The 16,816-nt window shown below is 40.4% G+C and overlaps 1 protein-coding gene across 8 annotated transcripts in view; it reads left to right on the top strand.

Annotated features, from left to right (window-relative positions):
- Positions 1-16,816, top strand: part of KDM3A (lysine demethylase 3A) — a 63,212-nt gene that overhangs the window by 11,172 nt on the left and 35,224 nt on the right. For all 8 annotated transcript variants that reach the window (XR_004521797.2, XR_004521796.2, XM_033838501.2 and 5 more), the window contains 6 exons: positions 1,669-1,771; positions 2,465-2,589; positions 3,221-3,293; positions 3,398-3,486; positions 9,745-9,908; positions 11,495-12,009. Coding sequence is in view for 6 of the 8 variants with exons in the window: in XM_033838501.2 (XP_033694392.1) it covers positions 1,669-1,771; positions 2,465-2,589; positions 3,221-3,293; positions 3,398-3,486; positions 9,745-9,908; positions 11,495-12,009 (1,069 nt within the window). In the remaining 2 variants the exon portion in view is untranslated. The remainder of the gene's footprint in view (positions 1-1,668; positions 1,772-2,464; positions 2,590-3,220; positions 3,294-3,397; positions 3,487-9,744; positions 9,909-11,494; positions 12,010-16,816) is intronic.

The following is a 16,816-nucleotide window of genomic DNA, read 5'->3' as shown; positions in this document are numbered from 1 at the left end:
CAGGCTCAGAGGCCACGGCTCACGGGCCCAGCCGCTCCACAGCATGTGGGATCTTTCCGGACCGGGGCACGAACCCGTGTCCCCTGCATCGGCAGGTGGACTCCCAACGACCGCGCCACCAGGGAAGCCCTAACACTGTTTTTTTTATATGTCATTTGTGAAACTTAGTCATCCCCTTTAACCACTTCTGTTTTGTGACCTGACTTGTTTCTATGGCCTGTAGGACAATTAAACCAGTTTATTTGCTGAAAGACAGTTTAGGACCAAGGGTCATTGACTTGGCATTGACTTTTCTCTGCGCAAGTCTTACTTTTACTTCCATGTCCTCGAAGTGAGTGAAAACAAGATTCACACTCTGAACCCTATTCTATAATGTTTAGTAAATGGAACAGAGGAAGATGCTTTTACTTAATTGCAGACACAAGTTATCTTCATATGTCAAATAGGCATCTTGATATTTTTCCAACATTAAAAGGCAGAATGACTGCTCTTAAGGACCAAGGAACATACAGCAGGGGCTGTGGATGTCTGCTTCACTGAGCAGTATTTACTTCTTAGCATTGTTTTCAGGACAGTTCTGTTTTATATCTTTCATGTGTTTAACCTTTTCAGTTTTGTTTCTTGAGGTTGAAAAAGGTCAGTAAGTTTTATTTATTTAAGAGCCCTTTGTGGCCTGCCACACTGACGTGGTATTTTACCTTGTAGTAGGAATTGGAGAACACATTTAAATTTTTTGAAATTGCAGTAGCATGAAAAAAAACAAAACAAAACACATGGCCCGTTCTGGTTATTAATGTTGAGCTCTTATGAAACCCCTAGTTCAAGTCTAATGTTATTTGGCTTAAGAAATTTTTCCAGCATGGCCTCTCTAAAAGACTGTTCTTTCCAATGGGAGAAATGGATGAACTGTTTTTGGCCACTGTGTACCCATTTCACATGCAGAAAAGCATGAAGGCCTGATATTGGAAGGGCTTCTGTGCTATGCAGTTTGGGTTTGGCAGGTTCCTCCTATTGACAGTCTGTATACATTTATCATAACTGAGTGTACACACAAAGCCAGAGCACTGTGGAATAGTGCCAAAACTAGAGCTGCCAAGAATTGAATGTTTCAAAGCTGGCTAGCTGAAGGCTTAACGCTATTCATTCAGATTTTGTCCTTCCTCCCCCCCCACGCCCCTCTTCGTAAACAAGAATGCATTTGGAATTCTAGTTAGGGGAAATGAATCTGTGTGAAATGATGTTTGTTAAAAACAGCAATTTCAATGAACTGACACTATGGATCTAAGTGATTTCTGTGTATGTGTCTTTTGCCCCTTGCATTTGGAGCTGTGATTTCCCTAATTTCCCTAGAGTTTGGGATACAGAGTATTTTTGACACGAACTGACTAGCTAGTTTGTTTGCTTATTATATTTAAAATTTGAGCCACTCTTAGTATTGTCTTGCTCTTAGCTTGGGGTGACTTCACTTCTGTCTGCCTTATATTTGTGATGGTTTGATGGTTTCCTACTACTTGACCAGTCTAATTCATTGGAGTTGCAATGGTTTGCTGCCATCAAATGGCTAATTGACACTACTTTAATCCCTGTGATTAAACTGATTGAAATATCCACTGGAATTTAAACAACTCTTCTTGTTACCTTAAAATGTAATGATTTTCCATTTTTCAGGATGTAAACAATCTTCGACTTTCGCTTATCGATAATCAGAATGTCAGTAAAGAATTTCAAGCTTTGATTGTGAAACATTTGGATGAAAGCCATCTTTTACAAGGTAAGAAGCTATGTTTTAGCCCTTCTCACTCATTTGCTCATTAAAAATTCTAATGTGTTAGAAATTCTTTTGCTGCTTTTCCCATGCAACTAGGTGAGTGGAGGACTTTATTCTGTAATGTATTCTGAAGCCTCTGAAATTTGGAGAGCTCAGGGATCATGTGAAGACTATAAAAGTGAAGTAGGTATTAAACAAGCTCAGCTATATTTTGACATGGAATTTGATATGTTTGGAATTTCAGTCTTATAAAATTAATAAAGCATTAATTTGGTAAGCTTGATCTTGCCATTTACTGTTATTGATTTTCTTGGTCAATTTCACAATTGTAAGTATTTTATCAGACTTAGCAGTTTTGCTGAGGTTCCTGAATTTGGATCCTCTAAAACTGCAGAGGAGAATGAGTTACATCTCAATGTGTTATCTGATACTTCATGGTCTGATACAAATACTAGAAGAAATATATTGCAAGTCTGAGATAAATCAGTAGAAAAGTGAAGCTTAAAAATACAGTTTAAATCTTCTCCTAGCTTTGCTGAAATGTCTGTCTTCTTGCATTTATAGCAGTACCTTTTAATATTTACTTTTTGTCTACTGCATTTTTAAAGACTTGGGAAAAGATTACCCTGGATAATGGTGCTGTTGGGAGATAATGCATATTGCTCTAAGGATTTTTTTTAATTTTTATTTTTTAAGGTGACAAAAACTTAGTTGGTTCAGAAGTAAAAATTTATAGCTTGGACCCATCTACTCAGTGGTTTTCTGCAACCATTGTAAATGGAAACCCAACATCAAAAACTCTTCAAGTCAACTGTGAGGAGGTAAGGATGATGATAATTGTGTGTAAGATAACTTGACAGGGAAAGATAATTATAAAAAGGAATTATAGTATTTTATAGGAGCTAAACACCTTTATTATTTTATATTAAAATATCAGAGTAGAAAAAAACAATTATTTTAAAAAGCAATTATATGTAAGAAGCCCCTATTATTTGTTTTTTTAAATAAATTTTAATTAATTAATTAATTTATGGCTGCATTGGATCTTCACTGCTGTGCACGGGCTTTCTCTAGTTGCGGCCAGCAGGGTCTACTCTTCGTTGTGGTGCCTGGGCTTCTCACTGCGGTGGCTTCTCTTGTTGTGGAGCATGGGCTCTAGGCACGTGGGCTTCAGTAGCTGTGGCATGCGGGCTCAGTAGTTGTGGCTCGTGGGCTCTAGAGCGCAGGCTCAGTAGTTGTGGCGCACGGGCTTAGTTGCTCCGTGTCATGTGGGACCTTCCCGGACCAGGGCTCGAACCCGTGTCCCCTGCATTGGCAGGCGGATTCTTAACCACTGCGCCACCAGGGAAGTCCCAGAAGCCCCTACTGTTATGTTGATAGAGCTAATTTCTGGTGTGTTCCTGAGCATTTTAAAATTTCCTAGTATCTTTGTTTTATTTATTTGTTTTTAAGATTCCAGCACTGAAAATTGTCGATCCATCACTGATTCATGTTGAAGTTGTACATGATAACTTTGTGACATGTGGTAAGACACACTGTTTGATTAAAATCTTTGTTCTCCTTTCCCCTTTATCCTTCTCACATTAAGAGAGACAGGGACGCCAACTTACCTGTTTTTAAATATTTTAGGTAATTCTACAAGAATTGGGGCTATAAAACGCAAATCTTCTGAGAATAATGGAAGCCTGGTTTCCAAACAAGCAAAATCTTGCTCTGAGGTAACTTGATTTATTTTTGTCACTTGTGTAAACCTTTCTCTAATTCTCACAGTGCATGGCCAGTTTGTCTAGTGGTAATAAAGCTGTCTGCTCTGCTCTTCTGTGCTGTTGTGTCTGCTCTTTGCTAGTCCCAGATCTTGGCCGTAATTTCTATACTCAAGCAGATGGAGATAATATAAGTTTCTGGTTCGCTATTTTTGTCAAGAAAAAGTTTTTAGTTTTGATGTTTCCTGAAAATTGTCAATAGATTTGACAGTTTCACCATATGGAGGTATTTTTGAAGATCAATTGAGTTGTGTGTGTCAAATCAGAAGAATGCCTTGCATGAGAGGAGGGGAGGAAGCTTAGAATTCTGAGTAGATTTGGTGTTGAAATAGGACTCCCACCTCAATAATTGAGAGGTTTGATCGGTCATTTATGATTGGGTGAACAAACATACTCACTTTTTGAAGGAAGTGGTTGGTTTGCCATTGCTAATTTCTGCCTAGAAAACTACAGGCTTCTGTGAATGGCACTGTTGAGTTCAAGTACTGGATTTAATTCTATCCTGGAATAGGATTTGGATCAAGAAACTTAAGGCTTTCACCTTTTCCCTCTCCTCCCTGTTGTAGAGAAGCTGGCCCTCTTTAGCTCTTCAAGTCCTCATGCTTTCTCCAGCCTTAGGACTCACTGTTCTCCTTTCTCTTCTAATCCTAGCTTCACTCTAATTAACTCCCATTTATCTTTCTGATGTGATGTTGCTTCCTCCAGGAAGCCATACCTAACATCTCTACAATCATTGTAACCTATATCCCAAACTAGGTCAAATTCCCTAATTTATTATGCTTTGTAATTACTCGTACATGTCTTCAGGACATCACAGTGTACACAATGGGGCAATTTTATTCAGAATTCCCCAAAGATTAGGCTAGACAGACTAGCCTAATGAGGGGATGGGGGACTGGGGTAGACTTCTCAAGGGAGGGTATAAATGACAGGGTCAAATTTTGAAATCTGGGGGGGGAAAAAGAAACTTAAGGCTTTTTCTTTTTTAATTGAGTTGAATCCTTAGGTCCTATTACAGTACAGATTACTTTTCTCACAACTTAGGTATCCAAATGCACTTGTGTTACATGGAAAGTTTACTGTGTTATAATTGTCAAAAACGCCTTTATGATGCTCTGCTCTAGGCTGGAGTTTAGAATTTTATTTTATTTTATTTATTTATTTTTAAAAATATTTATTTCTTTGGCTGCACTAGGTCTTAGTTACAGAATGTGGGATCTTTAGTTGTGGCTTGCGGGACCTAGTTCCCCGACCAGGGATCAAACCCGGGACCCCTGCATTGGGAGCGCGGAGTCTTAACCACTGGGCCACCAGGGAAGTCCCTGGAGTTTAGAATTTTAAAATTGATCAAGTGGATATTGTTAAGATTGTTGGCAGCATTGTAGAGGGAACTTTGGAGCCTGGGTGGGGGCAGGGCAAGGAGAGATGGCATGAGAATGGGTCAGGGTCAGGGAATGCATCTAAGGCTCTGGATCAGGGCAGGCTGGACTACAACATCAACTAGAACCAAAGCAAGCACGTGCTGCACAAATACTAAAGAATCTGGGTGGCTAAGATGATTGGCTTTCCTGAGTCTTAAGCCTGTGTACAGGCCACAGGAGCTTTGATACTTGATGAGAAACTTTGCAAACCAGGATGTCTGATACCTGTCTTCCTTCCAAATGTGCAGGCTTGACCTCAGGTGGTTCAGGAAGGAATGAAGAGGTAATTATGGATATTAGCATTACTACCTTTTCATTTTGCCTTAAAGTTTACAAAGGGGAAGTAATGTAGTAAGGACTGTAAATTGAGGATGTCAGGCAAGTGATTATTGACTCTTAGAGGCAGACTCACAGGGGATACTGTCAAGTAATCCATGGTATTAGAAGCTGAAAGAGAAACAGAGCAGAATGGTAACCTGTCAGGTTTTGTTCTGGATAAATTGTTAACAGTCTTGCGTAGAGGTAATAAAGGGCAGTTTGGAGAATTTGATTGCATGTTGCCTGCCATGGAGAAGGCATCACTGTAGACATTCAGTAAGATGAAAAGGAGAGCCACATGATGTTATGTTGAGGTGGGGACCAGACCCGAGGAAATGGCATCCTGATGGATCATGGAGAAATCAACCTGGGGTACAAGCAGGACTGGGGTCAGTGGGGACCTCCTGTTGGGGAAGGTGCCAGTTCTTCAAAGTGTCAAGTTTATCCGTGATGTGATAGGCAATTGAGCAAGTAAATTTATAACCTTGAAGGAGGTGCTTGTAAAATATGGTAACATATACGTATGTAAGTGATTCTGTCTTCCTGACTCACGCTCTTGAAGGGCAGGGAGCTTGTGTCTTTGCTCTCTGTCAGCACACTGTCCAGCTCAGTAGGTTTGTGTGCTACTGATTACTGGACACAGTAGAAGCTGTTTTTCCAAAAAGCCTGAACTTTGGTTGGGAGATAAGTTCCTCAACCTATTTGAGCCTTAACTTCAGCATCTAAAATGTGGAAATAAATTTGATGTTTAAAAAAATGTCTGTCTCAGCTCTTAAGAACTATCCTAGTCATCTTCACATTCTAAAGCAATTTGGAGATGGTAAATTTTTACCTGAGTATTGACGTTTTAGAAATTATTATTAATTTTTTAATTATAAAAGTTATTCTCCTTTTATATTGCACTTGTTTTCAAAATAAAGATTCTTACATTTTAAAAAAAGTTATTCTCATTTAAAGATATTTAGGAAACCCAGAAAAGCATAGTAAAGAAAAGAAACATCACTCATAATCATACTTTTCAGAGACTCACTCTTCACATTTTGGAATACCTGTCTTCCTCCTGTTTTTTTTCTTTTTCTTTTTCCTGTATATTCGTGGAGGCTTTTTTTTTTTTTTTTGGTAAACTAAAAGCCATACTCTTGTGTAGCTTCCTTTACAGTATATTGTGAATATTTTCCCATATCCTGGGTGATCCTTGCAATCAGGCAAGTTTTTGGAAACACTGGCCTAGCCTAGATTTCAGGGGAGATGGAGAGGTAAAGGAAGAAGTGGGGAAAGAAAGAGAGTTCATGTACATGTGTGAGTGAAAGGTGAGTACAGTAACACCCTTGGTGCACGTCTCACTGTGTCTGCACTTTCCAGATGTGTTGGACTGGCAAAGAGTTTGGTGCTCTTTGGACGACAGGAGTTGAGGTTGAGGTTGAGAACACTCTTGATTGCTGGGGTGAATACTTTTGGATAAGGTAAACCTGTTTGCCAGTAACATCTGGCTCCTTGAAGGTCTTCTCTGCCTAGCAGACTATTCCTCAGAGTTAGGACGTTGCCTGGTTAATTGAGAGAGTCTGCTAAGGAGTGTGAGCCAGCAGTGTCCTTTTTGGAATATCATTATACGCTCAATTATATTATCTCCGTCTGCTGGCAGGGAGGAACTATTGCCATGACTGGTATAGAAGACCTTCAGGGAAAACTCTTCAGGTAAGAAGAAACTTTGACCCTTGTCAAGTCAGAGGCCAATGCAGTGGTGTGCACGTGGAGATGGGTTTTGGAATCGGAGCCCTATCCCTGTTGAGCTAAACCTCAGTAAAGTTGTAGAGTGATATACTTCATCTTCTTAAAGGAAAAGCATCCGGGTTATGGTAATTCTAACACATGGTGACTGCACCGAGAAACTTTTCAGGATAGTTTTCTGCTCTGAGACAGCTAATCTGTGTGCCAGGCACTGTGGTACAGCACAGCCCTGTACGGTATGCTTCATTACTCTCCTTTTTTCTCATTACTGTCATTCATTACTCCTCGTTATGATGGAGGAAACTGAAGCTTAGAGAGGTTAAATAATGTGCTAGGAAGTGTCAGAGACTGGATTCCAACCAGGGTCTAACACCAAAACCCAGTGCTCTTAGCCACCGTGCTGTCGTTGCCACTCCTCTACAAAACCTTTCCTCGGTATGGTGAGGCACCATTGTAAAAACAGCAGAGTCCTCCTCCCTTCCCTCTATTCCTCCATCCTGCTTTCCAGCAAATATTTATTGAACACTTAATATGTGCTAGACATTGGTGAGCATTACTGCCTGGTTCTTGAGGTATCTCACAAGACTTAGTTGTAGCTCTTTGAAATACTAAGTGCTAAGAGCATGTATTCATTCATGCATTCCACCAGTCTTTTTTATTGAGCATCTGCTATGTGCCTGGCTTTAAAAGGTATAACAGTGGATACAAGAGCAGGGTCTGTGTCCATAGGGGTTTACTTTTCATTGTGAGGAGACTGACAGTAAAGAGAAGTAACTTAAGGTATTTTCACAGTGTGGTAGTACAGTGAAAGATAGAAACATGGCAATCTAATAAAGCGTCAGGCAGTGGCTTGTGGGACACTGCTTTGGAAAGAGCGATCAGAGCTACTGAGGTGACAGTTGAGCAGATTTGGGGGTGAAGGATGGAACCAGCCAACCACATGAAAACTGCCCAGACAGGGGGGATAGAAGTACAAAGGGGCAGGCAAGAAAGAGCTTAGAACATTGAAGACCAGAAAGGGAGCTGGTATGGTTGGAGCACTGTAAACAAATGGAGTGAGATGAGGGGCAGGGTTGGCAGAGACCAGACCATGTAGAATTCTTGGAGGCAGTGGAGTGCCACCATCTGATTGATTTATGTTTCATAAAGATTGCTCTGTGGTAGGATAAATTTCAGATAGGAGGCAAAAGTTTTAGGCAGAAATGGAAGGGAATCAGGCCAGTTAGTATACACATAATAGTCTAGGGGAAAGATGGTGGTCATGGTGGCCCGGAAAGAAATTTATAGATTCCAGAAACATTTTGGAAATAGAGGCAAGATTTCCTGGTTCATTGATCGGATATGGGAAATGACTTGGAGGGTTTTTTGGCTCGAGCAGTTCAATGGATAAAATGAATAAAAACATCTGATTTCCTCATTTTAAGGATTAGGAAGCTGAGGCCCAGAGAGGTAAAGTTGGCTAGCCCAAGGATGTCCTTGTAATAGCCAAAGCCTCCCCCAAAAAATCCTTCTGGGGAACACTAGGCTGCTAATATTTAACCAAAACTGAGCTAACCTAGTGTAATATATGATCAGATGATTTAGCATTGATACCTTGAAATAGTTGGAAGCTATGCCGAAACTGTAATAGTGATTAAGAAAATTCTTATTTTTCAGATATTCGTATTTAGCATATACTAGACAGTATTTTCAAGGCTGTCAGAGTAAATGTCTGCGAAAAAGATCCATGAGTAGACTACGTAGTCTGTATACGGAATTGTGAGGTTTTAAAAATTTACTCAGGGAGGTTCTGCATCAAATTTTAGAAGTTAGTAACTAGAAGATGAAACTTTGAAGATTTTGCAAATTCACATTTGGTAGGGTGAATGTAAAGGTCATTGTGGTGTGAAAGAGACGCAGTTGAAAAGGACAACGTGACTTTAAATCTAAGCACATAATGAAGAGGCTGGTGAAGATGGTCAGTGGGTTTCACCTGGTTAGCCATAGACTGTTTAGTTGTCTGGAGTTGAGTTTAATCTCTTCCTTCTCTTTCCATGGTGGGAAAGTATAAACTGGGTAATATAAACTGGGAAGAATTTGGTCCGTTATTAATATTTTTGTAAAGTTAAAAGTACACGAAAGTGGAAGGGGACAAGTGTCCTAACTTTGTCCCACAGGCCTGTCATGACTTGATATTTTTTGCAGCTTGGGATGACCTTTGTGACTTGATGAGCCACAAACCAGCAAGAACCATGTCCTCAACCTTTATTGCACTGTAAAGGCTTAAGTTGGTACCCAGTAGGCACCACTGCCTGCAAGAGTCCTATGTGGTCTGGTCTCCTGCCAGTCTACGCAGTAAGTGCGTGGTGGGCACTTAGTAATGTCAAACTGAATGCATCTGAAGCTGCCACCACTTGAAGACTGTTGATTAAAAGCTCACTTCTGCGCATTGCGTTAGTAAAGTAATTGCCACGTGGCTGCATTTTCCCGGCATAATGATTCAGAGGTCTGAAAGATCAGCCTGTGATCTTTTATAGGAAGACGCAAGTTTCGTGAAAAGCTGGAGTGACTTATTTAATAGCTCTCAGGTATAAGTCCTTAATTTGTGATTTATTACTTGTTCTACCGTCCTGTTCTTTTTATTTGGTGATTTTGGTGTGCTTGTTTACTACTAAACCGAGCGAATAAACTTGAATCTTGCTAGCATTTCGTGATGCCTCAACTAGGGGCTTTCCTTTTAATATCTGTTTGGTTTGGTATCTTTTAGGCCTCTCCCAGTGTGTGTCCTGTACAGTCTGTTCCCACAACAGTTTTTAAGGAGATACTGCTCGGCTGCACTGCAGCCACTCCGCCAAGTAAGGACCCGAGACACCAGAGTACTCCCCAGGCTGCCAACTCGCCACCTAACCTTGGAGCAAAAATTCCTCAAGGGTGAGTAGTTATGATTGAAAAATGTTTAATCATAATACAGAGCACGGTTATTTTAGCCATGGTTCTTCCTGTCTGAGCTGACATTGCTCAGGCGGCAAGACTGACCCTACATTCAGTGTTTATAGAGAGACTCTTAGTGCAGCTAGAATTTGATGTAATTACCTGCCATTCAGTGTATCTCAGGTTGTCCAGGGAGGTTAGAGTTTCTAGGTTGGTCAGGTGCCTTCAGAGGTGGTAAGTGTAGTAGGCAGACAGGACAACATTTAAAGGGTTACAGGAAAGAAAGGGGTGTGAGGAAAGAGGCGCTTTCTTGACGTGATATAGGGAGAATGGTCAATTGAAATACTACAGGCAGCTGTAGAATAATGTCCACTTTCAAGGAAAAGGGAGCAGGTTGGTTGTATATGGAAGACTGAGGTCAGTGGGAGTGTGGAGAAGAGGGAGACAGGGTCCCAGTGAGTGGTTCTCATCAGCCCAGACCTCAAGTATAGGTGAGAAATGTGGCAGTAGAGAAAATACTAAGTCATGAGGCATAGTTACTAAGTTATAGGTGAATGTAAGTTATAAGTTATAAGAATTCTAAGTTATAAGAAGTGTAAAATTTAATCAGAGATTTAAAGTGGCTACAAGGTTAATGGAGAGAAGAGTTTGAAGGGAAGGATGTCTTAGGAGGAGTGGTGGCCTGTGCAGGCAGTGGATAAAAACCTAAGATAGGGGTCAGAGACTGGTATAGAAAGGTAGGCTTGGAAGACCACTGCAGTAAGGTGGGAGGGTGGGTGAGCACGTTGGTTCACTGGGAGGACAGCGGGCTGCTTGGGAGAGAGCTTGGAGGAGGGACACATAGCAGTCAGAGAGAGGGCGGAGTGGTCCTCAGAGCAGAAAGAGGGAGCGGTAAGAAGTTCGGTGGTACCCAAGCAAAGATGTCTAGTATGGGTACTTAAGTGCGAACAGCTTCTCCAGGATGAGATCCTTTTTTAGAGGCAGGAAAACAAGTGTAACAGGAAAAAAGGACTTTGCGTCTTGCTGGGGAAAGAACTTTAGGATGAATTTCAGAGAAACAAAGTTTCTTTAAGGATAACCCCTACTGGGGGTGGAGGGAGTACCAGATGGTTCTGTGAACAAGTACGTAATCGGTCAGCTGGCTCTTCTTTTTGCTTTGGGTCTTGATCGCTGACCGAACAAGAGTGAAATAGTCCAGTGCTAAGGCTGGTAACACGTTCATAGTCAGATAGGGTTTTGTGCTGCTGTTGATTTGGGTTCCATGTGATACTCAGTTTGTTTTGAGGGAAAGCTAAGGTTCATTTTGCTATGAGAAGTAGAACTAACTTGAAGTAGTTACAGATTTATGAGAACTTGCAAATAGGATTTAGGGTTATCTTTTTCTTCGTGTTTAATATATTTTTGCAGAGCCATTGACTGATTACTTTTAACTCGAACCCACAGAAACCTATCATAAATTCTCTAATATAAGCAGTTTTCTTTTCTCTTTCATGCTTGTTACTTTAGGGAACCAAGCAATTATTTTTGGAAGGTAGGGAAGAGATAAAAGGATCCTAGATGCTAGTTTTCATATTACTCTTTTTCAGAAGTCATAAACAGATTTTACCAGAACTTTCTTCCTGTCTAAATACGAAGCCTGAAATACTGAGAACACCAGATGTTGTCTGCAAAGTAGGGTTGCTCTCTTCAAAGTCCTCTCAGATTGGAACTGGAGACTTGAAAACCCTGAGTGAACCAAAGGGAAGCTATACCCAGCTGAAGACAAACACTGACCAGGAAAGCAGCTTGGAATCTTTTCCTCCATCATCGACTGACCTTCCTAGGGAGTGCTTACCTACAAAGCCTTCTTCTACGGCAGAACTGGAAATTGCCAGTACTCCTGAACTGCAGAAGCATCTCGAACATGGACCTTCCACATCTGATGTCCTTTCAAATAAGCCAGAAGAGAAAGCAGATGTCAATAGTAATAGTCCTAATTGTTGTGTAGAAAAAAAGGTAGAACCTTCAACTTTAGGTTGCCAGTCACAGAATTTAAAGGAGTCTTCAGCAAAAGTAGATACTGAAAGCTGTTGTACAAGAAGCAACAATAAAATCCAGAATGGTGAGTGTTTCTGCATATCTTTATTGGTAGAAGGTAAGAAATGGTTGTCAGTACGTACATATCTTCTTCTTACCTTATGAGAAAATGACTGTAGAAAAAGTTCATACAATCAAAAAAGTTCAAAGAAGAAAGTAAAATCCCTAAATCTTCTCAGAAATGATTACTTTTAACATTTTGGTGGACTTAGTTCCATGTATATAGAAACACAGATAAACTATTACACAAATGGGTTCATACCAACAGTTTTACCCAGTGCATTAGTGAGGTGCCTCTCAACATTTTAAAGTCTGCAAGGATTCCATTATATGCATTTACCGTATGACTTAGGTGGTTCCCAGTTTTTGGTTTAAGAAAATAATTTTGAAATAAAATCTAAAGTGATCTGATGATTGCTTTATCTTCAGCCTATTACTTATCTTTCTGTGACATCCAGGTTGGAGTGAAGGAAGTGATTGAAATTTTATGCTCACACAGGTAGTCCAGATTTGAAATTTTTTTAAAAAGGGAATTGTGGGCTTCCCTGGTGGCACAGTGGTTGAGAGTCCGCCTGCTGATGCAGGGGACACGGGTTCGTGCCCCGGTCCGGGAAGATCCCACATGCCGTGGAGCAGCTGGGCCCGTGAGCCATGGCCGCTGAGCCTGCGTGTCCGGAGCCTGTGCTCCGCAATGGGAGAGGCCACGACAGTGAGAGGCCCGCGTACCACAAAAAAAAAAAAAAAAAAAAAAAAGGGAATTGCATCACCACCTCTAGAAAAGGGATTTTTAGTTAAAGAATTTAAGGACAGTGCTGAAACACCAGGCAGAGTCTCTTTGCTTAAGCGGAGGTCCGGCTGCACCCACAATTTAGAACTAAGTACTCTTCTTATAGAGAAGATGGCACATGTATTTCACACGACTTATGTTAAGTTTGAGGATGAATATCAGTGATGGTAGTTATCAGATGCTCTCTTACTAGAATTAATAGAACTAAATGGCTTCAGTGTGTCAGAAGGTTCAGGCCTATTACAGTTTAAAAATAGACTTGATAATTGTCAGCTGTGTGGGAAAATTAACTTGAAAAAAACTTAATAAAAACGCTATTCATTTGGGTAAGTAACAAATGAATAATCCACACTCTAGCTTTTCCTACAGGCCTCTGAAACTAGAGGTGGATTTGACTGGGGGTCTTTTTGAAGTAGAGTTGGAGGAATTGGAAAACAACTTTCCTTGCTGAGTAATACTTCTAACCCAGCTTGTTCATTCTTGAGGCTTAAGTTGATATAGCTGGTAATTTGCACAAAATTAATTGCATAAGGTTCTACTGTTCCTCAGGAGTTATGTAACTCCCCAAAGAAAGCGAATATTCATAACCATGTCCCTGTTCTATTTCTTTATTCTTTTTGAGTCATCAGCCCTCACATTCAGCTAGTTTTTAAGGCAAATTATTTTAATACGTGAAGAAACAAAGTTCTGGGCCGGTAAGCACATTATAGGTATAGAAGTGAGTTTCAGAGCCCAGCTTTGTCTTTTTTAATATGTTGTGCAGCTGTGCTCCAACTAAAATGATTTTAAGAGAAATGAAAAGCCACTCCACAGCCTGGTGCATGCTGTCTACTGGGACTTCTGGCTGAGGAGTGAGACAGTGTGATCAGAAGCCTGCCAGGATCTCTGTGCCGTTTCCACCAGTATTGCTTGTGGGTATGGAGAGACTCGACTGGAAACTGTTCCTCTGCCGTGTGTGTCCTTGCTTGCTTAGGGGTTAGAAAACAAAAACAAGCTGGAGTTGAACAGCTGCCCTCTTTCTGTTTAGTAGACGTGTGGCTCCTCAGAAGTTGGTGTTGCTTTTTTCCCTTGGCTCTGCTCTGAATTGAGTCCTTGATTGGGGATCAGCTGTTCCTCTCCTCACTGAAGAGCTAGATTTAGATAGTTCAACTTGCTTATTTCTAGGTATTGCCTCTTTTAAGCCCAGGCAGAACAGATAAGATAATCTCTGGACTCGGTCTGGGAAAACCTGGTCCACTCAAAGGATGATGTGTTTCCAATATCTGAGTAATTAAAATTCCATCCTGAACTACTGATTTCTTTATTTTCCCTCCTTTCTTGCTTTACCTTCTCTTTCACTAACTGAATGAGAATGTTTAAGGGCTCAAGGCCTGATGGCATCCATTTAGCATTTTACACTGTGCTCTAGTCATGCTTTAACAGAGAGGTAAGATTAGAACACCTCTAAGGTAATTATTAAAGGTGCTTATATTATTTAAAGCCTTCTTTGGTTTGAGATCTTTCTTCTAGTTTCTTTCAAGACTCCTTACCACCGTCTCCTACCCATCTCTTGACTGGGTCCCCAGAAGTTGTGTTTTTGTTTTTTGTTTGCCTAAGAATCAACTTTCCTCTTCTCAGCTCCCTTGGACCCCGAGAAAAGGTCTTTTCTGTCGGGTTTTTTTTTTTTTTAAACATCTTTATTGGGGTATAATTGCTTTACAATGGTGTGTTAGTTTCTGCTTTATAACAAAGTGAATCAGTTATACATATACATATGTTCCCATATCTCTTCCCTCTTGCGTCTCCCTCCCTCCCACCCTCCCTATCCCACCCATCCAGGCAGTCACAAAGCACCGAGCCGATATCCCTGTGCCATGCGGCTGCTTCCAACTAGCTATCTACCTTACGTTTGTTAGTGTATATATGTCCATGCCTGTCTCTCGCCCTGTCACAGCTCACCCTTCCCCTTCCCCATATCCTCAAGTCCGTTCTCCGGTAGGTCTGTGTCTTTATTCCTGTCTTACCCCTAGGTTCTTCATGACATTTTTTTTCTTAAATTCCATATATATGTGTTAGCATACGGTATTTGTCTTTCTCTTTCTGACTTCACTCTGTATGACAGACTCTAGGTCTATCCACCTCATTACAAATAGCTCAATTTCGTGTCTTTTTATGGCTGAGTAATATTCCATTGTATATATGTGCCACATCTTCTTTATCCATTCATCCGATGATGGGCAATTAGGTTGTTTCCATCTCCGGGCTTTTGTAAATAGAGCCGCAATGAACATTTTGGTACATGACTCTTTTTGAATTTTGGTTTTCTCAGGGTATATGCCCAGTAGTGGGATTGCTGGGTCATGTGGTAGTTCTATTTGTAGTTTTCTAAGGAACCTCTATACTGTTCTCCATAGTGGCTGAACCAATTCACATTCCCACCAGCAGTGCAAGAGTGTTCCCTTTTCTCCACACCCTCTCCAGCATTTATTGTTTCTAGATTTTTTGATGATGGCCATTCTGACTGGTGTGAGATGATATCTCATTGTAGTTTTGATTTGCATTTCTCTAATGATTAATGATGTTGAGCATTCTTTCATGTGTTTATTGGCAGTCTGTATATCTTCTTTGGAGAAATGTCTGTTTAGGTCTTCTGCCCATTTTTGGATTGGGTTGTTTGTTTTTTTGTTATTGAGCTGCATGAGCTGCTTGAAATTTTGGAGATTAATCCTTTGTCAGTTGCTTCATTTGCAAATATTTTCTCCCATTCTGAGGGTTGTCTTTTGGTCTTGTTTATGGTTTCCTTTGCTGTGCAAAAGCTTTGAAGTTTCATTAGGTCCCATTTGTTTATTTTTGTTTTTATTTCCATTTCTCTAGGAGGTGGGTCAAAAAGGATCTTGCTGTGATTTATGTCATAGAGTGTTCTGCCTATGTTTTCCTCTAAGAATTTGATAGTTTCTGGCCTTACATTTAGGTCTTTAATCCATTTTGAGCTTATTTTTGTGTATGGTTTTATGGAGTGATCTAATCTCATACTTTTACATGTACCTGTCCAGTTTTCCCAGCACCACTTATTGAAGAGGCTGTCCCTTCTCCACTGTACATTCCTGCCTCCTTTATCAAAGATAAGGTGACCATATGTGTGTGGGTTTATCTCTGGGCTTTCTATCCTGTTCCATCGATCTATCTTTCTGTTTTTGTGCCAGTACCATACTGTCTTGATTACTGTATCTTTGTAGTATAGTCCGAAGTCAGGGAGCCTGATTCCTCCATCTCCGTTTTTCATTCTCAAGATTGCTTTGGCTCTTCGGGGTCTTTTGTGTTTCCATACAAATTGTGAAATGTTTTTTTCTAGTTCTGTGAAAAATGCCAGTGGTAGTTTGATAGGGATTGCATTGAATCTATAGATTGCTTTGGATAGTAGAGTCATTTTCACAATGTTGATTCTTCCAACCCAAGAACATGGTATATCTCTCCATCTATTTGTATCATCTTTAATTTCTTTCATCAGTGTCTTATAATTTTCTGCATACAGGTCTTTTGTCTCCTTAGGTAGGTTTATTCGTAGATATTTTATTCTTTTTGTTGCAATGGTAAATGGGAGTGTTTTCTTGATTTCACTTTCAGATTTTTCATCCTTAGTGTATAGGAATGCCAGAGATTTCTGTGCATTAATTTTGTATCCTGCTACTTTACCACATTCATTGATTAGCTCTAGTAGTTTTCTGGTGGCATCTTTAGGATTCTCTATGTATAGTATCATGTCATCTGCAAACAGTGACAACTTTACTTCTTCTTTTCCGATGTGGATTCCTTTTATTTCCTCTTCTTCTCTGATTGCTGTGGCTAAAACTTCCAAAACTATGTTGAATAAGAGTGGTGAGAGTGGGCAACCTTGTCTTGTTCCTGATCTTAGTGGAAATGCTTTCAGTTTTTCACCATTGAGGATGATGTTGGCTGTGGGTTTGTCATATATGGCCTATATTATGTTGAGGGAAGTTCCCTCTATGCCTACTTTCTGCAGGGTTTTTATCATAAATGGGTGTTGAATTTTGTCGAAAGCTTTCTC

Source organism: Tursiops truncatus, chromosome 14, assembly GCF_011762595.2.
Source record: "Tursiops truncatus isolate mTurTru1 chromosome 14, mTurTru1.mat.Y, whole genome shotgun sequence".
In the NCBI taxonomy this organism is placed as follows: domain Eukaryota; kingdom Metazoa; phylum Chordata; class Mammalia; order Artiodactyla; family Delphinidae; genus Tursiops; species Tursiops truncatus.
The sequence above is the reverse complement of the archived record's forward strand: the minus strand, read 5'-3'. Positions and strand labels throughout refer to the sequence as shown.